At 45.3% G+C, this 27500-nt stretch overlaps 1 protein-coding gene across 3 annotated transcripts in view; it reads right to left on the minus strand.

Annotated features, from left to right (window-relative positions):
- Positions 1-10539: 10539 nt before the first annotated feature.
- tgfb2 (transforming growth factor, beta 2) overlaps positions 10540-27500 on the minus strand; it is a 69941-nt gene continuing 52980 nt past the window's right edge. For all 3 annotated transcript variants that reach the window (XM_063199630.1, XM_063199629.1, XM_063199631.1), the window contains 5 exons: positions 21539-21671; positions 16715-16825; positions 15809-15980; positions 15335-15488; positions 10540-14319 (listed from right to left, as the gene is read on the minus strand). In XM_063199630.1, the coding sequence (XP_063055700.1) occupies positions 14161-14319; positions 15335-15488; positions 15809-15980; positions 16715-16825; positions 21539-21671 (729 nt within the window). In that variant the 3' untranslated portion in view covers positions 10540-14160. The remainder of the gene's footprint in view (positions 14320-15334; positions 15489-15808; positions 15981-16714; positions 16826-21538; positions 21672-27500) is intronic.

Raw genomic sequence — 27500 nt, forward strand, 5'->3', positions numbered from 1 at the left:
TGGATGGAACTCTGCTGAAGGGCGCAGCGAATGATCCACAAGCTGGATGACGACAGCGCCGACACACGGTGTGTGATTCCCATGGAGGAGTGGTCACCATCCTTCGCCCAGGTTACATCAGGGGCTGGTTTTCTTATTAGTCCATGGGCCAGGCACCATTATGAGACTATGGGAAGTCAGTTGGGTATTTGGAAATCTAAAGTTTACTACTGTGTTTTTTTCATTGTTTTTCTTAATATTTATGTTTTGTCTTTCACCTTGAGTTCAATGCTATGCAAAAATATGCTTTTTTTTCCTCTCTCCTCATGTTTATATCTTGGAAGTTAGGAATGTTGGGGATGGAAAAGCAGAATTATATATTAACATGGACAGTTTAATTTGTGTTACTTACAACGTTAAGGGTCTAGGCAGTCCAATTAAGAGAAAAAAGATATTAAGCCAGCTTAAAAAACTACACTGCTCAATAGCAATGATACAGGAGACTCATATGTCAGAAAAAGAACACTTAAAATTGAAAAGAGAATGGGTGGGCCAGGTATTCAGTTCTTCCTTTGAGAGTAGTAGGAAGAGGGGAGTGGCTATTCTTGTTAATAAGTCAGTTTACTTTAGCCATATACAGACTATTACAGACAAGGAGGGGAGATATGTGATGGTAAAAGGGACTATTGGTGGTACAAAAATAACTTTGTTAAATCTTTATGCCCCTAATGAAGACAGCAGAGATTTTTTCAAAAATATTGGAGCATTAGTAGCAGATAAAGCAGAGGGTATTATTTTAATAGGAGGAGACTGCAACTGTGTCCTGAGAGAAAATATTGATAGACTCCCAGCAACGGTGGGTCCAGCATCCAAAAAATCTACTACTCTACAAGCAATGATGCATGAGTTGGGTCTAATTGATGTATGGAGATATCAACATCCTAGAGAGAAAGATTTTACTTTCATGTCTCATGTACATGGGAGTTACTCTAGATTAGATATGTTTTTGATATCTGGGACAGAACTTTACAGGACCAGCGACTGCAACATTGAACCTATCACAATTTCAGATCATGCACCTGTAACTTTAAAAATAAGCATGGGGCCCCGCAAGCAGTTTAAGTACTGGAGATTGAATGTTTCTTTGTTGAGTAATGACCTCATTAAGGAGGAAATTAAAAAAGAGTTATTAGATTACATGGCATTAAATGACAATGGGTCTGTATCCCCCTCTACTTTGTGGGAGGGAGCTAAAGTAGTGATGAGGGGTAAAATCATTGCTATTTCCTCAAGGCTGAAGAAAGAAAGGCTATCAGAACAAAACAAACTTGAGAAAGAAATTAAGGATTTAGAGTCAGAACATAAACAGACAAACAACCCACAGATTTTGGGAATACTAAAAGAGACTAGACAAAAACTGGATGACCTGTTAACTTTTAAAACTGAAGGAGCATTGCGATTTATAAACAGGAAATATTATGAAATGGGAAACAGAGCCAGTCGCCTGCTGGCTTTTCAATTGAGGAAAGAACAGTCTAACAGGACTGTACATAAGATATCATGTCCACATCTAGGTAGGAGTCTAACACAGCCTAATGAGATCGCGGAGGCATTTGCTACCTACTATAAAAAGCTATATGAAGAAGAGAGGGACCCACATAAGGAAGACAAAGTTAAACATTTCCTAAAGTTGATTAAACTCAATACATTAACACCATCAGAATCTGAAGTAATATCATCTCCAATTACAGATGAGGAAATTAAAGAGAGCATTCTTAAGCTTAAAAATAACAAATCACCAGGAACAGATGGTTTCCCAGGAGAATACTATAAAACGTTTGTAAACAAATTAATACCATTGCTGAACAGAGTGTATAACTATGCCTTGAGAGAAGGAGACCCACCTAACTCATGGTCAGAAGCAGTAATCAGTGTAATTCATAAAGAAAATAAAGACCCTACACAATGTATGTCATACCGCCCAATTAGTTTATTATGCGTAGATTTAAAAATTCTAACCTCAATCATTGCAAAGAGAATACAAAAATATATACATAAACTTGTGAAGCCAGATCAAACGGGATTTATTACTAACAGACAAGGAGTGGACAATGTTAGAAAGGCACTCAATTTACAAGCAGTTGCAGTCAGTAGAGATGTTCCATCAATGCTTCTGAGTTTAGATGCAGAGAAGGCTTTTGACAGATTGGACCTCTTTTTCCTCCAACAGACACTCAGAAATATGGGCTTTAATGAAACTTTTATTAAATGGATTAAAATGTTCTATAAAAACCCCATATCTAGAGTCAGAGTCAATGGACACTGTTCACATTTCTTCCCATTGGGACGTGGAACACGACAGGGAGACTCTTTGTCTCCCTCTCTCTTTGCGCTAAGTATTGAACCTCTGGCGGAGTTGATAAGAACCAATTCACATATTCAAGGTATAAGGGATGAAGGAAATATTCAGCACAAGATTTCATTGTTTGCTGATGATATACTTGTGTTTATAGAAAATCCCATCACTTCTATTCCAGCACTCATGGATAGCCTCAACGCCTATAGTAGTGTGTCGGGTTACAAAGTTAATACAGATAAATCTGAAGCCATGATGATAGTAGGTAGCTGGCCAACTCAACTAGATAACCTGGTCTCTTTTAAGAGGTCCCAGCAGGGATTCAGATATCTTGGGATTCTTTTAACACCAAAGCCTTCACAATTATATAATGCAAACTACAACAAATTGATAAAAGAAATAAATATAGATATAAGTAGATGGGAAATGTTGCCTTTGTCTCTATTTGGTAGGGTTGAATCAGTAAGGATGAATGTTCTGCCAAGGTTCCTGTTCTTATTTCAGTCGCTACCCATTATAGTTCCTCAGTCCACATTTAGAATGTTTGAAAAACGTATATCAAAATTCATCTGGCAAAATAAGAGACCAAGAGTCAGGTTGAAAGTATTGATGTCATCCAAGCAAAAAGGCGGTCTGGGTCTACCTAATTTAAAATTGTATTACTGGGCAGCCCAACTTAGAGCAATGGTAGCTTGGATAGCCAGAGGTGAAATGGGTTGGGTGTCTATTGAGCAGAGTTCTCTGCCAGGAATTGCACTAGATACACTACCCTTCCTCAGTCAACAGTCACAAAAGAAAATCAAAGTAAAGAACATGTATACTAAATACACCCTTAAGGTTTGGAATACGATTCAAAGACACCTAAAAGGAAAGGCATCTTTGTCAAGAGCCATGCCCATTGTAGGAAATATAGAATTTCTCCCATCTCTAGTTGACATAGTGTTTAGAAGGTGGGCTGAGAAAGGCCTACGAGTAATCAACCAGCTACTAGATGGGCAGGTGGTCAAGACTTTTTCACAAATTAAGGATAAATTTGATCTGCCCCAAACCGATTTTTATAGATATCTCCAAATCAGGAACTACATAACAAAACATCCAGATTGGGACATACTCAAGGAAGACCCCAATAGCATTGAAGCGCATTTTGCATATATACTGGAACACCGTATCATAATAAAACACCAAGTGTCTCAAATATACCAAAAACTAACAACAGATATGTCAGATAACACGTTACACATAAAAGGACAATGGGAGCTGGAACTTAATACAATAATTGAAAATGATGAATGGGAGGATATATGTTCTAAATGTCATAGAGGGGTGGGAAGTCAATTATGGAAAGAGTTTGATTGGAAAGTAAAGGTGAGATTCTTTAGAACTCCACTTCAGGTTAGTATCTTCAACATTGGGGGTAATAATACATGCTGGAGAAACTGTGGGATGGTAGGTGACCATACCCACATTTTTTGGGACTGTCCCAAGATACAGCCATACTGGAGAGACATTAAGACAGAACTGGAGAAGATACTGCACATGGACATACCGTTTGACCCTGTATTTATTTTGCTGGAAAAAACAACAGAACAAAACTTTTCCAAAGACCTGTGTTATATTTTGCATGTCCTACTAATGATCGCAAGAAAAATGATCACAATGCATTGGATGCAGCCTGAGCCTCCTACAGTGGCTCAATGGAGACTGAGGTGCAACCAAGTCCAACTGATGGAAAATATGACTGCCATCCTTCAGCTAAAATTACCCCTATTCCTTAGGAGATGGACACCTGTCATTCTTTATATGGGTTAAGCATATAGTTACATAAGACATAATATAAGCTAGCAATCAAGGTGAACCCCGCCCCCCCCCCTTTTATTTTTATTTCATTATGTATTATCATTTATTTTTTTTAATTTATTTTTCATTTTCTTTTCTTCTATATATGTGTTTTTATGCATATTATTGTTTTAGTATTGTTTGTTTGTTTGGGTGTGATATGTTTGTTTATGTGGTTGTGATTGCCTCTAAGTTCTCTGTTGGCAATAAAGTTAAAAAAAAAAAGACACATCAATATTCATGTGACCCTGATGAAGACAGAAGTTTCATCGTTGAAACATGTCAGGTAAAAGAGAAAAAGCTGTACATATCTGAAACAAAGGAAAACTTAAATAATTATAATATTCCTATTGTATGTCAGATGTTAGATGTATTGAATTCAAAGTCATTGTATAGGTTAAATATTCTGTCATTGTACATGTATTTGGAAGCAATAAACAAACATTACACAATACACAATTACTATTCTATTCAGGGTGCATTTCTCAAAACCATAATTGCTATTTCCCATTGACAACTACCCAGGTTCCTAACTGGCTAGCCACTATGCTTTCAAGAAACGCAACTTTAGTCTATGTAGTTAATCTACTAGGTATTTTAGGCCTACTCTAGTTGATTAAATTAATATGTACCCCTTAGCGTAGAGTTATGTTATATGTTATGTTATAACTTTACTGTCACTAAAATTGTAATGGCCATGTCTTAATCTGTTACTTAAGGCTCTCGGTACAGTTATAGCAATGTTGTTATAATGTAGATGAGTCTTTTCAGCAAATAGTGAATAGTCCCTCCGACCCCATCTGCAGTAAGAGGCTACAGAGTCAGATGTGTAGTCACAAGACAAAAGAAGTCGGATGAAGCCAATTCACGGTTTAACATTCAGTAAGAAAAATGTGTGGCCACCTTTTGGCTGTTATGTGGGAGTGCCCACCAGGACTCCGTTTCTCGATTCTTGTCGTTGCTAACCGTCTTAAGTCGGTCTTGAGTTGGTCGTAAGTTGCTCTTGAGTTGGTCTTAAGTTGCTCTTGAGTTGATCTTAAGTTGGTCTTCAGTTGGTCTTTAGACGCAAGACCGACCGAAGTCGCGACCAACCTTTGGACGTACGTACGTACGTTCTCAGACACGAGGAAGTCTTCAGAAATGCTTGGAGTGTCTCGCCTCAGCTCGGCTGCATTGGTCGCAATCAAAGTAGTGATGGCGTCATGATTCACGTGGCTGTCAGATACAATAATTACAACGCTATCAAAGTCCACAAATCTTTGTCAACACAACCGTGCCCTCAAAACCATCCCTCTTCGACAGCAGAAACCAAATAATGCATTACATGTCACAATGTCTTATATTTTATTCCGGTCTTCAGTAACTTCTCTCAGAAACCAGTGGTTGGTGGATGAGTGGTTGTCATGCCTTGCCGGAGGGTAATAGCAATGATTCTAGACCCGAAGGGATAAATGTATGCATGGACTTTTAAATCTCTAACATCCATAATATTCTCCTCTGAGTCCGCTTGAGTTCTAATTTTCACAATATGTTGTCGCAGTGGGAAACAAATACCCACGCGTGCACAACGTGGTCGGATTGCGCACACATTGTGAACATTTCTACTATGTCATTGTTGTCTATAGACTACGCTACACGAACTCCAACCCATCGCAACCCTGGGAAAAAAATGCAGCTTAATGAAATAATGTGAGGATAGCCTACTCTGAAAGGCATGCGAGATCACATTGGGATCATTTTACTTTGCACATTTAGCCTACTTTACGCGGCCACCTGGTTACTCTGCGGGAGGCAGAGGGTTGAGAATATGGACACACACACACACACGCACACACACGCGCGCGCACACACACGCACACGCACACGCACACACACACATACTTGTCGCGCTGTCTTTGGGTCTCTGTTGTGGGTCAAATATATGTCTAACCGTTGTTACCCATATCTCTAACTTGAAGTGACTCAAGGCGCTTGCTGGAGAAAGCTCAGTCTTACTGTAGTTGATCAGATGTAGGCTACTTTTTTAACCCCAAGGGATGCCTTCGGGCTGGCCTCTGACACTGCCAACACCCGAACGCATGTAGAAGAACTCTAAGTGCGAGACAACAGCGAGGTCCTTCCCCACGCAGAGTGGACAGTTCAATGATGTTTGAAATGATAACTGAAAGGAATCGATCATTCTAAAATATATATTTGTTGTTTATGTCGTCTTCCTGCCTGCACGCCCTTAAGCGCAAAATAGGCTACAAGAAAAATAATTGCCATTATGACCTTTACGCGTAAAGATGTGCAGGAAGGGATGATGCACGGAGGGTCCGTCAAACACAGTACACATGACATCTCCATGAAAGTCGTTAAAGGGACACTGTGCAGGAAATGGTCAAAAAAGGTACTGCAACTATGCTGCTCATTGAAACTGGGCTGCCTATTGCTAAATTTGATCTTAACATGAAACTTTACTAAGTAATTAACATATATTTTCTAGTATGGTCCAAGTACAGTCATATTTGCAGCTAAAAATGGCTATTTTTGGAAATTCAAAATGGTGGACCATGGAGAAGATCCCCCTTTTCATGTATGAAAAGTGCAATTTTTCCAGTCATAATGAATACTTAGAATTTGATGGTGGTGGTAAGTATTCATGAAAAAGGTAACATTAGTGAATGGGCAGCATGAATTCTGGAAATAAACAACTTAAAATCTCACACAGTGTCCCTTTAAACACTTGTCAACGCAATCATGTCACCGAAATCCATCCCCAATAACCAAATGTCGGTCTACATATCACTGTAGCATAATCACTCCAAATAACTACACAGAAATGGCCGGTGAACGCGTGATGGCATGTATACTATCCTAATTCTCACTTGCTGGTGGTAACTGGTAACATATCCATTTCGGCTGAATTTTAAATTAAGCGCAGGTGCCTTATCTGCATAACAGTATATCCAGTATATCCACTTCCACTCATCTCTCTCTCTCTCACACTGTGTGTGTGTGTGTGTGTGTGTGTGTGTGTGTGTGTGTGTGTGTGTGTGTGTGTGTGTGTGTGTGTGTGTGTGTGTGTGTGTGTGTGTGTGTGTGTGTGTGTGTGTGTGTGGCTGGCGCGCGCGCAATTCGGGCATATTCGCAACTCTCTGCCTCCTCTCCCTCGTGCGCAGTGACAGTTGACCGTGTGGCTGACGCCATTGCGAAGTTATTTGGCGCGATTTTATTGTGCAGTGATATGTACAGCGACATTTGGTTATTGGGTGGATTTTGGGGGCATGATTGTCTTCACAGGTATTTAACGACTTTCATAAAGATGTCATGTGTAGCCTACTGTGTTTGACGCACCTTTCAATCTTCCTGCACATCTTCAGGCACAATGCTCTTAATGGCAATTATTTTTCTTGTGGCCTACGTTGGACGTAAGGACTTGCTGGCAGGAAGACGGCATACACAACCAAATATATTTAAAATTGTCTAATCATTGGACATTTTGTGTGGTAAAAGTTAGACGCCTGTGCACTTGGTGGCAGTAATCAATCACTGTCACTTGAACTCTGCCTGAACCTGCCCCAAGACGCTGAAATGTCAGGAGCAAGACCAACTTAAGAACAACTCAAGACCAAGCCGGAAGACTGTCTTACGAGCGACTTAAGACCTTGGTTACAACGTTGGTCTTAAGAACGAACAAAATGGCTAACGTCGTTAGCAAAGGCACTGTCGAGAAATGCCCACCAGGTCCGGTTCTCGCCAATTCAGTGCCCAAGGCGAGCAGCCCCTCTTTCCTTGTTTTGGCATTAGAAATTGGCATCTGTAAACATAGTGTCACACAAGCTCTGCTGATCAAGTACCTACATATGCACTGAGTGGCCATAAATAATCATGGTTTTGTCAAAGTTTGAAGCTTTATTGTGCTTTATGTTCTAACTCTATTGGACTCGGTGCCCCCAAGACATGTGGCGCCCTATGCGACTGCGTTCTCTGCCTATGCCTAGTGCCAGCAATTGTATTTCAGGCTGTTGCCACCTGTGTTGGTGAAGGCAATATTTAGTAAAGTCACCCCTAGCTCTGATAGGGACCAGCAGTTAGACACAGAGGCCCTTATGTGTCATCATACATCACAGGCATCAATAAGGGGTCAGGGGTGAGGAGGGGTGAAGGGGTAGTGCGGGGGTAGCTATGGGGTAGTGCAGACAGGGCTGTGACTAGAACGACACACTAACACACACGGGCTAACTCACACAGACATGCACATGAATCACACACACATGTATTCTCTCTCACATACTGTACACACATGCATGCACACACACACACACACACACACACACACACACACACACGCACACGCACACGCACACGCACACACACACACACGCACACACACGATGCGAAACGCAACACACACACGGACACAATCACAGTCAGTCGCACAGCCCCTGTGAAACTGAACGCTCCTGCATGTGACATCATGGGGGCCTGCGTAAGTATGTTTGCCTGTAAGAATGCGGAGTCGGTTCACTCCTAATCTAGCCCGGCGACCCTCAGATGCTTTCCAGAGCTGCGAGCGAGTGCGGCAGAGAGAGTGGAGAGGGTGCACTGAGCTGGGTGAGTGAGCGAGCGAGCGAGGGGCCTAAATAAAGCGGCCGCCACTGGGCTTAATTGGCTTGGCGGCGAGCCCACCCTGCCCGCCCGGGCCACGGCACCCCCTCCCTCCCGGGGCACAAAGAGGGACTTTTCCCCTGGGCGGCCAGGCGCCCTTCCACCACGCAACACAACCAACAAGTGTACACAAAGTCTAATGGAGGGAAAGAGGGGAGGGTGGAGAGAGAGAGAGAGAGAGCAGAGAGAGAGAGAGAGAGAGCAGAGACAGACAGGAAGACTGAGAAACAGATAGAGAGACGGAGAGAAGAAAGGTGGCGAGATAGACAGAACAAGAGACAAACAGAATGAGAGAAAGAGAAACAGAGTGTGAGAGAGAACAAGAGACTGAGAGACACACGGATGGAGAGAGATACAGTACATAGTCAGAGAGAGGGAGAGGGAGAGAGAGAGAGAGAGAGAGAGAGAGAGAGAGGGAGAGACAGAAAGTGAGAGAGATGTGTGGGGGGGGATTTGCTGTGTATCTCCTTGAGCGAGCTCCTGTGATTTCAAAGTCCATTTAGGAGGCCCGCTGGAGCCAGCAAAACATCTCTAAATATAACAGGAGGTGTTGTGGCTTGTGTCGCGCTGTCATAACTATCCCTCCACTAATGAATGCCAATTTCACTAGCCCTACAGTACAGTAAATGTCGAGCACTATCTAATCGTGAGAAGGTCATACTTCCAACCCTCCCAGTACATTACGCAGACTCAGAGTTTATGTTTGTTCTGCGAAAGCCAGAGCGGGCCTTTTTTTTTGGTGTTGATCAAAATAAAAGGGGGGTCCTGACTGAAAGCGGCTCTTTTGCTCAATATCTTCTTACAGAGCAGGGACCTCACTGGGTTTGTTTATGCGAGTCCCTGCCCAGTTATTGGAGCGCATAATCCGTTAACAGAGAGGTCTCCTTCAAGCAGCACGGCCGGGTGGGGGGTGGGGGGTGGAAGAACAACACTGACGCAATGGTCTTTTGCCTAATGTTTCTGCCTTACTCTTTCTCCCACTCACACTGTCTTACACACACACATACGAAGCATGCACACACACACACACACACACACACACACACACACACACGCACACATAAACACTCACACACACGAAGCGTGCACACGCACACACACACACACACACACACACACACACACACACACACACACACACACACACACACACTCCCCCCTCCCACACACACTCTGACTTGCTCCATTTCTCCCCAGTCTCAGTCTCACACACAAATACACACACACACACACACACACACACACACACACACACACACACACACACACACACACACACACACACACACACACACACACACACACACACACACACACACACACACACACACACACACACACACACACACACCACAAATGACACAAAATAATCCACTTCCTTTCTCACGTATGCACAAATGCTGCCGCCTGACCCTAATTGCTCATACAATTATGTGAGTTAATCAGTAAGTGTTGCCCACTGAAATGGAAAAATAACTTGATTTAATGATAACACACACACCCACACACAGATAGGAATGCATGCACACTTGCGCACACACACGGGCACACGCACACACACACACACACACAGGCACGTACACAAGCACGTACACACACATTCATACACATACGCACACACACACACCCACACAGACACACACACAGACACACACACACACACACACACAAAGAAAGACAAAAAAGAATAAAAAAGACCACAGAGAATACCGGATGACTTCCCTTGTAACTTAAATAATTTATTTACCACTAGAGCACCACAACAATAATGTGTTACATCATCAGAGTGGGTCAAGATCAACAACAACAAAAACAAAAACAAAAAAATAAAAACATCAGACAACAATCAATAATAAAAACAGCTCGACCAATGACAATGCTGCTGCCTCCTTCCACTTCCTGTTTAGCCAGGAAGTCCACTGGCACTGGTGCCCAAAAATGGGGGTGGGGGTCGGGGAGGGGTGAAGTTCGGTGGGGCAGGATATGGTGGTGTGGGGGGCAGGCTGGGGCAGGGTAGGGGTGTTTATAGAATGAGCTGGACAATAGTGTCACCTACAAATCTTACTGCTGCTGTCATCGCCACTCAACGTAATATAAGTAGGGGGTCCCTAACTATAGAAAAAATAGACCAAAGGGAAAAAAACAAATAAACAAGGAAGACACATGGTAGATAGAAATAAAAAAAATGACAGAATACAAATAGCATCAGTGCAATTCTTCTGTGACAAAGTTTTCCTTTCTTTTTGCGCTGTTGTTCCATGGCCCTTGGAAGGGGATGTTGGGGTCCTTAATACTTTTATAGAGAGGGGAGCTTTGACCCCTTGCATACAAAATAAGGGGGAAGAGGACAAATGGACTAAAATCTTCTGGAATATGATTGACAGACAAAAAAAATATCAACACAGGCAGCCACAGATTTGGAGCCAATGTTCAAGACATTAATTATTTGTTTTAAAAAAATGTGAACAACATCTAAATGTCATTCTTGGCACATACCGATAGTACTCTTTCTGTTCAATGTTGAATGCAAGGTCAGTATCTGAATAAACAATGTGAGTGACTCAGTGAGTGACCTTGTGTGACCTTCAGCCCAGTCTCTCTAGGATCCACTAAGGGTGTGCCGTCATCAGACACCTGATAATCTGTGTGTGAGTTAATCCCGTCACTGGCACAGGGTGTGTGTATGTGTTTTTATGTGTGATGACAGCCCCTATCAGCCTCTCTCTCTTCTCTCCTCTCTCTCCCCCTCTCTATCTCTCTCTCTCTCTCTCTGTTACACACACACGCACACATGCACGCACACACACTCACACACACACACACAAACACGTTCAGCTGCAGATGACATCAACGCTTGTGTGTGGACGGTGACATCATTCCGTCATCATCTCCCCTGTGCAGCCAAAGCCATGACATCACTTCCTGTGTGTGTCAAAGCGATGCGATGGGGGTCAGTGTGGTTTAGAGGTTTTTGGAAGGGGCACACGAGTCTTTTCCTGGACTGCATGGAACTCTTGCGCAACAAAGAGGATTGTTAATACAAAAAATTGGCCGGCAAAAGCCAAAGGCACTGGCAGGAGAAATCCCTTTTTTTGATTGGTCAAAGTTGAAATAGGAGGAGGGGTCTGGGCAGATGGGGGTTTGTTTGAGTGGATTTACATCATTACTTCACCTGACAGCAATTCTGGACAAGATTGTGTGTGTGTGTGTGTGTGTGTGTGTGTGTGTGTGTGTGTGTGTGTGTGTGTGTGTGTGTGTGTGTGTGTGTGTGTGTGTGTGTGTGTGTGTGTGTGTGTGTGTGTGTGTGTGTGTGATGGTTGTGAGTGAGCGTGCACGAACAATTGTGAATGTGTCGTAACCGTCACATTTCATTACAGTATCAAATTAAGAATTCTCGAGAGGAACAAAATTCAAAAACAAAACAAAACAAAACAAAACAAAATCAACAACAACTCTACACATGCCTGCTTATCACTGACTATACATCTAGAATGCCTATCCCTTCTTCTAGCGACCTTTACAATAATAAACTATCTTCAGCATCACTTCCCTCCAGCCCTTAAGGTGAGTATGCTTTTGCAGCAAAATGCCTTGTCCACAACAAGAGCGACCTACGCTGCCTTGTAGCAGGGGTAGCAGAAGAAGTTTCGCCTTGAATTCACTGTATTCGCTCTGGATGTGAAATTGACATGTTCAATTTAGCTAATCACATAACGGCTCAGGCTTGACAGCCTGGGACATTCAGAGTTATGAACATTCCAATTGGATTTTGTCGAACCGCGTCATAGCTCTTTACTATAATATTAGCTGACTTTTTATCGCTAAAATTCGCTCTGGTAGCTTAGTTTGCTTTGCTCCTGGCAAATTCGCCAAATTGGCTCTGGTCACGCTGGTCACGTGCCCTCCATAGAAAAATAATGACTTCCGTCGTTCAGTTAGCGTAGGTCGCTCTTGGTGTGAACAAGGCAAAATGGCCGACGAAGCCAAACATGACTGCCATTACCATACTTATGAATCCGTACATGTACAAAATAGAGGAAAACACCTCTGTGTTTTCCATTCTTTTTTTTTCCACCATTGCAGAGAAAGAGGAGGAAGAGGTCCATTATGAAATATTACTGTTGATTGACTCATTAAACTGTGCTTGTTAATTTATCAATTAACTCCCTTTTTAATTAACTCGTGGTTACCTCACTCTTCCTGTACAGCTAGAGAAAAGCCCTTATTCATATTGCTCAACAGAGGTTCTCATCAACCTGAAAACCAAACACTGGGTTTTTGTTTTTTTTTAAATATCACTGTCATGAAGCAATGGGTAGCAACAAAAGGGAAGTAAAGAAACGGAGGGTACAAATTAAAAATCAACAACTGGGTTGCATCTCAAAAGGGTGCAACGAAATGACAAAGAAAACAAACAAACATACAGGGAAAGGCAGAGATGGAGAGAATGAAACAAAGATCGAGAAGAAATGAAAAGAAAAGAAACATTGGCTTGACTCTGCGACTGTGAAAAACAAGGATATTCTGGGGTCTACGTATTTCACATAAAGACACTTAACTCGTATTCTTCCAGTGTTTTGCTGAACTCACTTTGGAGTGTGATGAGTGCGAGGGGAGGGTGGGTGGAGAGGCCGGGTGGTGGGACGGGATGTAATGGGGGGGATGTGTGCTAACACACGCACACACACTCCCCCACACACACACACACACTCTCCACGGACACACAAGCATACTCCACACTCTACGCTCTCGTCTTTGTGTGAGTATGTTTGTGTTTGCCCGTGCCTGTGTGTGCGTGTGTGCGTGTGTGTGTGTGTGTGTGTGTGTGTGTGTGTGTGTGTGTGTGTGTGTGTGTGTGTGTGTGTGTGTGTGTGTGTGTGTGTGTGTGAACGGATGGCTGTATTTGTAGGTGTTTATTTATGTGTGTGAGTGTGTTTACGTGTTCTGATTGTTTGTTTACGGATATGTTTGTACCTTAACATCCCTGTTGGCACAGCATGCTCTGAAATCTGTGCAAGCAGGACAGCATCGGAGAGAGTGTCTGTGCCCATATCAGTGTGTGTGTGTGTGTGTGTGTGTGTGTGTGTGTGTGTGTGTGTGTGTGTGTGTGTGTGTGTGTGTGTGTGTGTGTGTGTGTGTGTGTGTGTGTGTGTGTGTGTTTGTGTTTTTGTGTGTGTGTGTGTGTTTGTGTTTTTATGTTTGTGTGTGTGTGCATGTGTGTGTGTGTCTGTGTGTATGTGTGTGTGTGTGTGTATGTGCATGTGTCTGCGTGCATGTGTCTGTGTCTGTGTGTATGTGTGTGTGTGTGTGTGTGTGTGTCCATCCGGTGGGTCGGTTTCCTAGCTGCACTTGCAGGACTTGACGATCATGTTGGAGAGCTGCTCTATCTTGGGGGTCTTGCCGATGAAGTAGAGGATGGTGAGTGGCTCCAGGTCCTGAGAGACGCAGCACGGGGAGGCCGAGGCCTCCGGGTTTATGGTGTTATACAGACCCAGCACCTAGAGCAAGAGGAGGAGAGGAGAGTCTGAACTCTATGGAAATGTATGGAAAATCCCACCCAGTAATCTTGATTGGCTCATTCGTTCAGAAATGATTCTGAATTGCACGAGAATCAGATGGTTGCGTGAGGAAACCATAACACATATCAGGCAGTCATAAAGTGAAAGACCGAAAGTGAAAGCCCAACTGGGAAACTCCAACTCCCATTGTCATTGTGACATAGCACTCCCCAGCACACAAGTGTTCACTGCACACTGCACACAACGATATTGCATTTATGCTTCACCTGTGCAAGGGGGCAGCCCCCAATGGCGCCCCGAGGGAGCAGTGCAGCGGGACGGTACCATGCTCAGGGTAGCTCAGTCATGGAGGAGGATGGGGGACAACACTGGTAAATTACTCCCCCCACCAACCTGGTGAGTCAGGAGTCGAACCTGCAACCTTTGGGATACAAGTCTGACGCCCTAACCGCTAACCCATGACTGCCTAATGGTTAAGGAGATGGGTTTTAGGTCAGAGGGTTGCAGGTTCGAATCCCACCCTTCCACTCCCTACCACACTCCATGGCTGAAGTGCCTTGAGCAAGGCAACTAACCCCACATTGCTTCAGGGACTGTAACCGATACCCAGTAATTGCTTTAAATAACTGTGAGTCGCTTCATATAAAAGTGTCAGCTAAATGTAATGTAATATAAAATGTAATGTAATATAACACTCTTGCGTGGAGTTTGGTGAAGCGCAGCCAAATGACGTAAGTCAGGTTAACTACATGATGTAGCCTGATTATCATCGATTTTCAAATCTCTTCGAGACTTGGTCTGACCAAGAGCATAACGAACATTTCCCAATTGGTTTGTTAGTGGTTGTTTGCTTCCCGACAAAGAAGGAGGAGAACAGAAAGTACTTGCATTGCTCTTGACCTGACTAGTAGCAGTGCTGAAGGTGTTGCGTCACTAGGAGGGCACGGCCTGGCTATATATGATGAGCTTTCACCCTTGACCTCTGAGAGCTCACCTTTGTGTGCTGAGTGTCTGCGCTCCACAGGTACGGGCAGGCCCCGGCACAGAAGTTGGCGTGGTAGCCCTTAGGCTCGTGGATCCACCGCCAGCCCAGGTCCTTCTTGAAGTCGATGTAGAGGGAGCGCAGGCAGCAGTTGTCCTGGACATTCCTGGAGCGGACAGAGAAGAACAGTTCAGTGTGTGTGTGTGTGTGTGTGTGTGTGTGTGTGTGTGTGTGTGTGTGTGTGTGTGTGTGTGTGTGTGTGTGTGTGTGTGTGTGTGTGTGTGTGTGTGTGTGTGTGAGAGAGAGTGTGTGTGCGTGCGTGCGTTCGTGCATGCGTGTGTGTGTGTTCCTGTCTGCGTGCGTATGTGTCGTCAGTCTACCTGGAGCACAATGTATTGTTGAGAGTGCGTTTCTGCTCAGTGTGTGCGTGCTTGTGTGCGTGCGTGGTGCGTGCGTGCATGCGTATGCGTAGTCAGTCTACTGTACCTGGAGCAGAATGCGGCGTCGAGGGCGCGTTTCTGGCGGTGGCTCTTGTGCTGCGACTCCAGGCGGTAGGAGGGCAGGAGCATGATGAGCAGGTGGGGGGCCAGGCCAGTCGCCTGCCGCCGCTTCTTAAACACCTTCAGGTCCCCACTCTGCATGGAGCCCGCATCAATACCTGGCACACACACATTTCAATATTACATTACATTTCATTACATTTAGCAGACGCCTTTGACCAAAGCGACTTACAAGGAGGATTTTTTTTTAAATTTAATTTAAGAACAGGGTAAGGGCGAGACACACACACACACACACACACACACACACACACACACACACACACACACACACACACACACACACACACACACACACACACACACACACACACACACACACACACACACACACACACACACACACACACACACACACACACACACACACACAGGCAGATGCACAATATTGTCATCATCAGCATTGTTATGATCATCAGTGTCCTCATCGCTTGCTGCTTCTGTCTCTTATATAATAATACTATAATATATTATAATACAGAAATAATATAATTTGTTTTTTTTTGTGTACTCTATTTCTATCTGTTAGTCATGGGATTGAACGGAGAATAGTATTGAGAAGCAGGAAAACCTTTGCAGTGACCAAATGTAGTCATGAGCAAACACACGCACATCCACGTGCACACAGAAAGGGAGAGGAACAGACAGAGAGAGAGAGAGAGAGAGAGAGAGAGAGAGTTGGCCATACACACATGCATCCACGTGCACACAGAAAGGGAGAGGAAGAGAGAGAGAGAGAGAGAGAGAGAGAGAGAGAGAGAGAGAGAGAGAGAGAGAGAGAGAGAGAGAGAGAGAGAGAGAGAGAGAGAGAGAGAGAGAGAGTTGGCCATACCAGCGAAGCGTGTCTCCAGCTCCTCACTCTTGTTGGGGATGATGTAGTTGTTGGAGGGCACAAACGTGCAGCAGGGGCAATGGAGGCTGATCTTGAATCCATTGTTTCTGTCTGGAGGGAGGGACAGAGAGAGAGAGAGAGAGAGAGAGAGAGAGAGAGAGAGTGAGAGAGGGGTAGAGAGGGACAGAGGGAGAGAGAGAGAGGGAGAGGGAGAGGGGGGGAATGGGGAGAGCAAAAGTTAGAAGGAGAGAAAGGAAGAGAGGGACACGAAGAGAAAGAAAGGGAAAGCCAGAGGGGGAAAGAGGGAAAGGAGGATGAGGTGAGAGAGAAAGAAATAGAGGGTAAGGGAGATAGAGACAGAGAGAGATAGAGAGACAGAGAGAGAGAGAGAGAGAGAGAGACAGAGACAGAGAGAGAGAGAGACAGACAGAGAGAGAGAGACAGACAGAGAGAGAGAGACAGAGGGAGAGAGAGAGAGAGATAGAGAGAGAGAGAGAGAGACAGAGACCGAGAGAGACAGAGGGAGAGAGAGAGAGAGATAGAGAGAGAGAGAGAGAGAGAGAGAGAGAGGGAGAGAGAGAGAGAGAGAGAGAGAGAGACAGAGAGAGAGAGAGAGAGAGAGAGAGAGAGAGAGAGAGTCAGATTGGCCAACTAGGTGGAGGTCAAAAGCTTTTCTGGAGGAGGATTTTGCTGACGGGGCTGCAACACACACACACACACCCACACGCACACACGCACAGGCACGCACGCACGCACGCAAGCACGCACGCACGCACGCACACACACACACACACACACACACACACACACACACACACACACACACACACACACGCAACCACATGGGCAAGACCAGATAACCACAAACACACATTTCCACTTTGGATGCATATTGGAACAGACACTTCATACCACACCAAACAAACTCCCTCAGTCTATAACAAGTCTCATCCAAAACACATCCAAATTACATTCATAATGGTAGCTGTGACAGACGCATACTCAGGCACACAAATTGTGGACACCCCTCCCAACATGTGCATGCACACACACACACAAATACACGTACACACGCACGCACACACACAAACTCTCTCTCTCTCTCTCTCTCTCTCTCTCTCTCTCTCTCTCTCTCTCTCTCTCTCTCTCTCTCTCTCTCTCTCTCTCTCTCTCTCTCTCTCATAAAGTCAAAATCAAAAAGTTCCCATCCCACAAACAATATACTGACTAAGCACTCTCCGAGGGCCATGTCAAACTCCCTCCTACTCTACTCTCGTCTCCTCCTCCCCCTACAGCGCTTCTCCTCCTACTACTACTCTACTCTCGTCTCCTCCTCCTCCTACAGTGCTTCTCCTCTCCCACCGCCATCTGTTGTCCTTCTGTGGACCTCACCGCTGCTGCTGCTGCTGGCTCTCCTGCTGCAGCTGCTTACTGTACTGCCGGCTGACTGCAGGGGCCTATACTGAGAAGCTGGTTCAGGAGTAAACCAGGTTAAGTTAAGATGTAAATCATCTAATAGAAGAGCCTGGAGTCCTCATTTTCTTAAACCAGGTTAAGTTATGAGTTAAATCATCTAATAGAAGAGCTTTCTTGAGAAAATGAGGACTCCAGGCTCTTCGATTAGATGATATACCTTTTAACTTAACCTGGATTATTCATGAATCAGCTTCACCCAGATCCGCTGCTGCCTTCCTTTGCTAACTCTGCAGCTTACACGCTCGCTCAGGGTTGTAGTACTCGAGTCCAAACTCGGACTTCTGGGTCAAGTCTGTTTTTCTGTACACTTGGACTTTTCTTGGACTCGCCATTAGTTTGACTGACTTGTCTTAGACTTGGAACTGGTCTTGCCAAATTAGGCTTTTGGACTTGCTAGAGTTGGTCTTAATTTTGTTCAGAAAACTGACCATCATGGATTCTAAAGTGGAGCTAGAAATCTAATAACATACAAGTTTATCTTCACATGCATGACATATAGGTTACCTTCGAACTTTCACGTTATTGGGATTCCTTCTTTTTGTTGTTTAACACTGACGTGACTTGTACTTGACTTGAACTCTAATCTTTTTTTGCACTCTGTCTTGTCTCGGACTCGAACCTCTTTGGACTCAGACTTGACTAGACTGGTCTTGGACTTGTGTTGGGCTCTACAAAAGGTGGAATCGACTACAGCCCTGCGCTCGCTTTAGCTTCAGCCACACTGACGTGACGTGACTACTCACAGTAACATGCTGCTCATGTTTAACCCCGTAAGACACGGTCCTTGAAATAAATCTGCTGCTTCCTGAATGGCAATGACCAAGTCATAATGTATTACTTAAGGCCCTGTGTAATGGCATAGTAGTGTAGTACTACTGTAGTACTGTACAATATGTCTTTTCAATGACAATTACAGCGTTCCACTGAAGGAACAGCATGCATTATGGGCCTACAGTCTTAACACTCACTAGTGCTGGGAGTTCAGGGAGTCAGAATTGTATTCCAAAGGTTGCAGATTCGACTCTCGACCCGCCAGTTTGGTGGGAGGAGTAATTAACCAGTGCTCTTCCCGATCCTCCTCTATGACTGAGGTACCCTGAGCCTGGTAACGTCCCGCCACACTGCTCCCTTGGGGCGCCAGTGGGTGCTGCCCCCTTGCACGGCTGAGGCATACTGTAAATGCAATTTCTTTGTGTGCACTGCAGTGAGCACTGTGTGCTGTAGAGTGCTGTGTCATAATGACAATGGGAGTTGGAATTTTCCAGGTGGGCTTTCACTTTCAGTTGAGTCAGAGCTGAGTTATAGAGTCGGAGAAAATAAAGGTCTAATTTACAGAGGTGTCAAAAGTCAAAGTAAAAGTAAATTCATGGTATAAGTAAAACACAAGCACATGGCATTACATAGATACATAATTTACTCCATTGTACCTAATGAGGGAAATAGACTGTTTTGTTGCTCAAATACACAAAAAATCTAACTAGGAGGACCCAGCACAAACTTGATCCAACCAGTGCAGAGTCAGCTGATTGTAACTAGTCTACTGGATTAGTTTGACTTTTAAACTGTTTTCTATACAGTAGTTTTCTCTTTCATTATGTCAGTAAATCACTTTGGGGTCTCCTGTTTAGTATTTACTAAATGTGCTATACAAATATTAATGACTTGACTTGACTTGACTGGACTTGACTGCACCTATTCTACTTCAGGTGCAGACATATCAATATCTCCCTCCTCCCCACCACCGCTTAGTCAGAGAGAGTAGAGAGAGAGAGGTTCCATTGGCCCATTGTTTCCGTGCTCTATTATTGCAAGGGGGAAGGGGGGGAAATCCCCCTTTAGGCAGACCTAGGCAGACCTAAGGACTGTTCTATTCAATGCTAGGAGTATTATGACACGCCCCTTTAGGCAGACCGGAACCTGGTCATGTTAGGTGCCCATAGCAACCTATTACATTGGCATATCTCTATATACTTAAAGAATCTCTGGCTTAGTCCTTCTCTACCCCGGCTGGGTTTAACTACAATTCCTGCCAGCTGACTGGGGCAGAAAGTGACGAATCAACATGTTTCAAGACCAGGGGTGTGTTTCTCGACAACAGAGTTGCTAACTTAGTTAGCAACTTACTTGGTTGCAATCCAATTTCCCATTGGAAACCTACGTAGTAAGTTGCTAACTGGTTAGCAAAGATGCTTTCGAGAAACAGGGTCCTGGGCTGATGACGGCACCAACGCCAAAGACTGTTTACAGTCCACTTTTATGTACACTATATGGTTTCTATTAAATGTTCAAAATCACACGTTTCCCCCTGAATCTGTCTGGAAGAAGTGACTCCACAGTCAGCATCCAACAGTCACATCAACAGTTTCTCACTCGACTCTCTCTGGGAAACTCACTGGAACTTTTGCACAGCCCATGTGTCAGTAAATTTTCTATCGTAGTGGAATATTCTACGTTCTGGAAGATTCTGCAGGAAGATCAAAGTCTCATTCTCTCACAGTCTTGTGTACACAAACTTGGCTGACTCCTCAGCCCCCCCCCCTCTCTCTCTCTCTCTCACTCACACACACACACACATATACTTTCTCTCTCTCTCTCTCTCTCTCTCTCTCTCTCTCTCTCTCTCTCTCTCTCTCTCTCTCTCTCTCTCTCTCCCTCTCACTCTTTCTCTCCATCTGTATCTTTTTCTCTTCCCTCCAGCCCCCTTTTTTTATTTTGTCTCCTGCCTCCAGACTTCCTCTCTGTCTCCTTCCCCCTTTCTATTTTTTTTGTCTTTTTTTCTTTCTCCCTCGTCATTCTGCCTCTCTCTCTCTGTACCTCTCTTCTTTCCTCTCCCTCCCTCCCTCCCTTTTTTACTCTTGTTTCATCCCTCCCTCTTCTTTCCTTGACTTCTCTTCTCTGCCCCTTCTGCTTACCTCCGTTTCTGTATTTCCCTCCTCCTTCTCATGTATTCCTTCTCTTCCTGAGATATTTTTTCTCTTGCTCACCCCTCCATCCCTCCCTCTATCCATTTCCTTCTGTCTGTCTGCTTTTCTCTCTCTTAACAGATCCTCTCCTTTCCTTTCCCCTTTCTTTTCCTCCACCACCACATTATTCTAAAGTCTCAGTCACATGAATTATGAACCGTTTATAAAAATATTCAGCATAAAAGAAATTTTAATAGTACCTTTTTTTGCGCTGTACCTTTTGGTAAGGGTTAGGTTTCGAGATTGTCTGTGTAAAGTGTAAGTACTATTCAATTGAAGTAATATTCAATATGTACTGCATGTAGAATAAATAAACTATGAAAGAAGCAATAAAAAAAATGTCACCAAATCCTCCGCTTCCTGCCTAAGCCCCGCCCTTACTCACCCCTGTGCAGCAGCCATTCGCTGACGGCCTCCGTGACGTCGAAGGATAGCCACTCCCCGTCGGTGCGCGGTCGCACCACCTTGCTGTCGATGTAGCGCTGCGTCGGCGACGTCAGGTCCTTGTGGCTCAGGATCTGGGAGAGGAGGATGGACGCATGCACACACACACACACGCACACACACGCACACACACACACACACACACACACACACACACACACACACACACACACACACACACGCACACACACACACACACACACACACACACACACACACACACACACACACACACACACACACACACACACACACACGCACACACACACACACACACGCACACACACACACACACACACAGGAAAACAACATGTCAGCAGCTGGATACACAAACACAGACACACATAAACACACACACACACAGATGCACACACACACATACACGTGTGCACAAGCGCACAGACTCTCTCTCTCTCTCTCTCTCTCTCTCTCTCTCTCTCTTACTACACAGAGAAAGAGAGGGGGATAGAGAGCAAAATCTTTCCCATCGCACACACACACACACACACACACACACACACACACAACTATTTCAAAAACACACACACATTCACCTGAACACATACACACTTTTGCATATAGCCTACTATAACATACCTAAATGATTTCCACATACACAGTATTACACATACACTCTTGCTCTCTCTCTCTCTCTCTCTCTCTCTCTCTCTCTCTCTCTCTCTCTCTCTCTCTCTCTCTCTCTCTCTCACACACACACACACACACACACACACACACACACACACACACACACCCTCCCACTGAGGGTCCCTAATCGATTGAGCAGGTCTGGGACTGGAGCGAGTGGTCGGTCGGCGTGGAAACAGATGTGGATGGGGCCGCTATGATGGCTGCTATTGCGCTGTCCTTCATGGCCGCCTGTTTACGTTGGCGCGACACTCCTTAATGTGTTAAACACTTCTCTTGCCTCCTCTACCTCTCCCTCTCTCTCTCTCCCTTTCCACTCTTCCTCTCTTTTTTCCTCCTCTTCATCTATACTATCTTTCTTGCCTTCTCTCCTTCTCCCTCTCCCTTTCCATTCTTTTTTTCCCCTCTTCGTCTATACTACCTCTCTTGCTTTCTCTCCTTTGTCTCTCTCCCTTCTCTGTTTCTTTCTGTCTGTGCCATATCTTTTGCCTTTTTTTCTTTCTCTCTTCCTCTCTGTCGTTCTCGCTCTCTTTTTCCCTCTGCACTGTCCCTATTGCCTCCTGTCTCACCTTCATTCCTTCTTTCTACTCGTCTACTCCATACCATATCTCTTGCTTCCTCTCTCTCGTTCTCTTTGTCTGTCTTTCCTTCTTTGTTTTCTCTGTGCTGTCACTCTTGCCCTGGTCTTCTTCTCACTATTCTCTGACCCTGCGTTAAAGACCGTCTCTCACTCCCTCTCACTTTCTATTTCTCTGTTGTCACTCTTTTCCTCTTCTCTTTGCTCTTCTCCTTGCTCCCCAAGCCCTACTCCCATCCCACCCCCTTTCTCCCCCTCTCTTTTTTTGTCTGCCTCTGCTTTTCCTACTTTTCTTCTTCTGTGAATCTAACCCTTTCATTTATTCCTACTACGTATCCCTCCCCCTGTCTCGTTCTTTTTTTCCCCTCCTCCGTCTGACTCCTCCTTGCCCTCTCTTTTCCTCTGGCTTTCTCCTTTCTCACTCGTTTGTCAGCACACACACACATGTGCACAGGAATCTCCATCCGTCTGTCTGTCTGGATATCTGTCTGTCTGGACATCTGTCTGGATGTCTGTCTGGATACCTGTCTGTCTGTCTGTCTGTGTGTGTGTCTGTCTGTGTGTGTGTCTGTCTGTCTGACTGCCTGCCTTCCTGCCTCTGTCTGACAGTACAATAGTAGAGGGTCATTACTATGATTGAAGATGTGGTGTTAATAAGATGTGGACAGCCATTCCAATGAGCCGCAATGAGAGAGAGAGAGAGAGAGAGAGAGAGAGAGAGAGAGAGAGAGAGAGAGAGAGAGAGAGAGAGAGAGAGGGAGAGAGAGAGAGAGAGAGAGAGAGAGAGAGAGAGAGAGAGAGAGAGCGAGAGAGAGAGAGCGAGAGAGAGGGAGAGAGAGAGAGAGAGAGAGAGAGAGAGAGAGAGAGATGGAGAAAAGGACATGTTCTATACATGACCCTATTCCACCAATCCTCCCTCCACCACTAATGAAAATAAAACAGGACAGGAGACAGACGAAAGGCTTTACACATCGCTAAGCGTAAAGATAAAGTTTATTTGAAGTTATCTGCTCATTGTCTACCCAACATTCACCTCAACGGAGGATACAAGCGTACTACGTCCTCCAGCTGCAATGCAATCCAATAACTCAATACCCCAAACCCCAGTGAGGGGAGTACCTCTCTTAGCGACAGTTACTATGTGTTAAACATGCTGTTATCTGGCCTGGGCGTACACATATATATATATCCCGTAATCTTTAACACAAACACCAAGCTCGAGAAAAAAAGATAGAAAAATGCCATCAGTCACTAGATGCGTGTAGGACTGTACGTACATACATACACTGTGTATGTTTTTATGTGTGGGTGGGAGTATGTGTGTGTGTTTTTGTGTGTGTGTGTGTATGTGTGTGTGTGCGTGTGTGTGTGTGTGTGTGTGCGGTGTGTGTGTGTGTGAGGTGTGTGCCACAGTATATGTGTGTGTGTGTGTGTGTGTGTGTGTGTGTGTGTGTGTGTGTGTGTGTGTGTGTGTGTGTGTGTGTGTGTGTGTGTGTGTGTGTGTGCGTGTCTGTACTGTATACAACCTGTGTGGTTTTAACTTCATCTCATCCCCCTCTCTAAGACAAGACATCCTCCCTCCCTTCATCTCTCCTCCTATTCATCCTCCCATCCGCTGAGCTCTATCCATTCATCACCCCTCCATCCCTCCATCCCTCTCCATCCCTCTACCATCGCACCTTCTCCCTCCCTATCTCCCTTCTCCTCCTGAGAGAACGACACAGCGAGAGAGCGAGAGAGAGAGAGAGAGAGAGAGAGAGAGAGAGAGAGAGAGAGAGAGAGAGAGAGAGAGAGAGAGAGAGAGAGAGAGAGAGAGAGAGAGAGGAGTTGTGTTTGTGTGGGAGCCCCTCTCCTCTCTGCACCAGGCCGTGTGTGTTTACCCCACCTGTCATCCCCAACCTGGGCAGCATAAACACCCCATAGCCCAGCGAGCTCAGGAGAGGGCATCCACCCACAGGAACACCCACTGAGGCCCACAGGGCCACTGACAGCTTTGGCGGGGCCCGGGACAAAGACACCTGAAAGGGCTCCAAACCCAATCAATACAATGTAATGAGGATCCAATTCTGGGCCCCCTCTCTTCCTGGGCCCAGGACAAGTGACCCTTTTGTCCCCCCCTGTCGGCACCCCTGAAGGCCCATGGATGCGGTGCCATTCCATCCATCCCAGACAAGCCACCACCACCACCCCACCAAGGAGGAGCCATCCACACCAATCGTAATGTACACATACACCTTTAGGATACACACACCTATCCGCCCACACAAACATCCATTCATTGCCATTCCATCCATCCCAGACAAGCCTCCACCACCACCACCACCCCATCAAGGAGCAGCTATCCGTACCAATCGAAAGGGTTTTCACTCACACATACCAATGTACACGTACATCTTCACGTACACCCACACATACATACACCCACCTGGGCCTATGGACCAGCAGTCAGCCCATCTTTCCCATACAAACCACTAACACCATACGAAAGGGCTTTTGAGCCACACACACCAACTAATGGGCCGTCATGGGTAAGGGGTTAGGCCGATGGACTTGTAGCCCAAAGGTTGCAGGTTCGACTCCTGACCCGCCAGGTTGGTGGGGGGAGTAATTAAACAGTGCTCTTCCCCATCCTCCTTCATGACTGAGGTACCCAGAGCATGGTATCGTCCCGCAGCACTGCTCCCATCCGGGCGCCATTCTGGGCTGATCCTTGCACGGGTGAGGCATAAATGCAATTGGGGGGAAAACATGCCACCATCGATGGGCAAGTTGGATTCATTAGTTACGATCCTGTCAGAACCATTTTAGTTTTTGATTCTGAATGAAGAGAAGAGAAGAGAAGATCGGGGGAGAGAAGAGAAGAGAAGAGAAGAGAAGAGAAGAGAAGAGAAGAGAAGAGAAGAGAAGAGAAGAGAAGAGAAGAGAAGAGAAGAGAAGAGAAGAGAAGAGTAGAGAGAAGAAAAGAATAGAATAGAATAGAATAGAATAGAATAGAATAGAAAAAAAGAAAAGAGAAGAGAAGAGAAGAGAAGAGAAGAGAAGAGAAGAGAAGAGAAGAGAAGAGAAGAGAAGAGAAGAGAAGAGAAGAGAAGAGAAGAGAAGAGAAGAGAGGCTAGATGAAAAGGACACTGCCCATAAAGTTATAATCTCGCGGAGCTGTGATGTCAAGCTGACCACCAAGTGCCAAGCCAACATCACCACAGCCCTCAGGCAGCCTGCTGGAGGCCAACTTCACCACAGCCATGTGTGTGTGTGTGTGTGTGTGTGTGTGTGTGTGTGTGTGTGTGTGTGTGTGTGTGTGTGTGTGTGTGTGTGTGTGTGTGTGTGTGTGTGTGTGTGTGTGTGTGTAAACACCCTTGCCTCTTTTCCCAGTGACCACAATCTCTCTCTCTCTCTCTCTCTCTCTCTCTCTCTCTCTCTCTCTCTCGCTCTCTCTCTCTCTCTCTCTCTCTCTCTCTCTCTCTCTCTCTCTCTCTCTCTCTCTCTCTCTCTAACACACACACACACACACACACACACACACACACACACACACACACACACACACACACACACACACACACACACACACACACACACACACAAATACACCCCCGGAGCCTCGCTGGCCACCACTGGGCAGTGTGAAGTCATCACAGTGCAATGTTCTGCTTGAACGGCATCGCAAACAACAATATAACCTAATAACGCTGCAGACCTTGGCCAACACTAGCTGTCAACACACACACACGCGCACACACACACACGCCATACGTACACACACACATACACACGTACACAAACACACACACGCACATACACACACGCACGCACGCACGCACGCACACACACACACACACACACACACACACACACACACACACACACACACATACTCAACACACACACACACACACACACACACACACACACACACACACACACATACTCAACACACACATACACACACTAGCTCAACTGTAATGGTCAATATGCACCGGAGGGGAACAAAGATGTAAACAGGCGCGGACTGAAGAAATGAAACTCGATTGCAAACGGAGGAGTTTAGAACATAGAGGAGAGGAGAGGAGGAGGAGGAGAGGGGGAGAGGGACAAGAGGAGGTGAAGATGAAGGATAAGAAGAGGACAGAAAGAGAGGACAGAGATAGAGATAGAGATAGAGTCAGAGACAGAGACAGAGACAGAGACAGAGACAGAGACAGAGACAGAGACAGAGACAGAGAGGGGACAGGACAGGACAGGACAGGACAGGACAGGACAGGACAGGACAGGACAGGACAGGACAGGAGAGGAGAGGAGAGGAGAGGAGAGGAGAGGAGAGGAGAGGAGAGGAGAGGAGAGGAGAGGAGAGGAGAGGACGCTGAAATACAGGAGGATGAGAGGAGATGAAGAGGAGAGGAGAGGAGCAAATGACTATAATAACAATGTGCTAGAGAAGCTGAGACGTCAGAGGAAGGCTTTCCATCAAACACTTCTGACAGCTGGCCACCCAGTATAAGAATCAATAACTCCACAAACATGCACTCCACTCATCCCACACACACACCACAAACACACACACACACATGCACTCCACTCATCCTACACACACACCACAAACACACTCGGAGGCAGGCAAATACGAAAGCAGGAATAACACAGATATGGACACACACGCACAGGACAGGCCAAAGGCATA

This window comes from Engraulis encrasicolus, chromosome 5 (assembly GCF_034702125.1).
Source record: "Engraulis encrasicolus isolate BLACKSEA-1 chromosome 5, IST_EnEncr_1.0, whole genome shotgun sequence".
Classification (NCBI taxonomy): domain Eukaryota; kingdom Metazoa; phylum Chordata; class Actinopteri; order Clupeiformes; family Engraulidae; genus Engraulis; species Engraulis encrasicolus.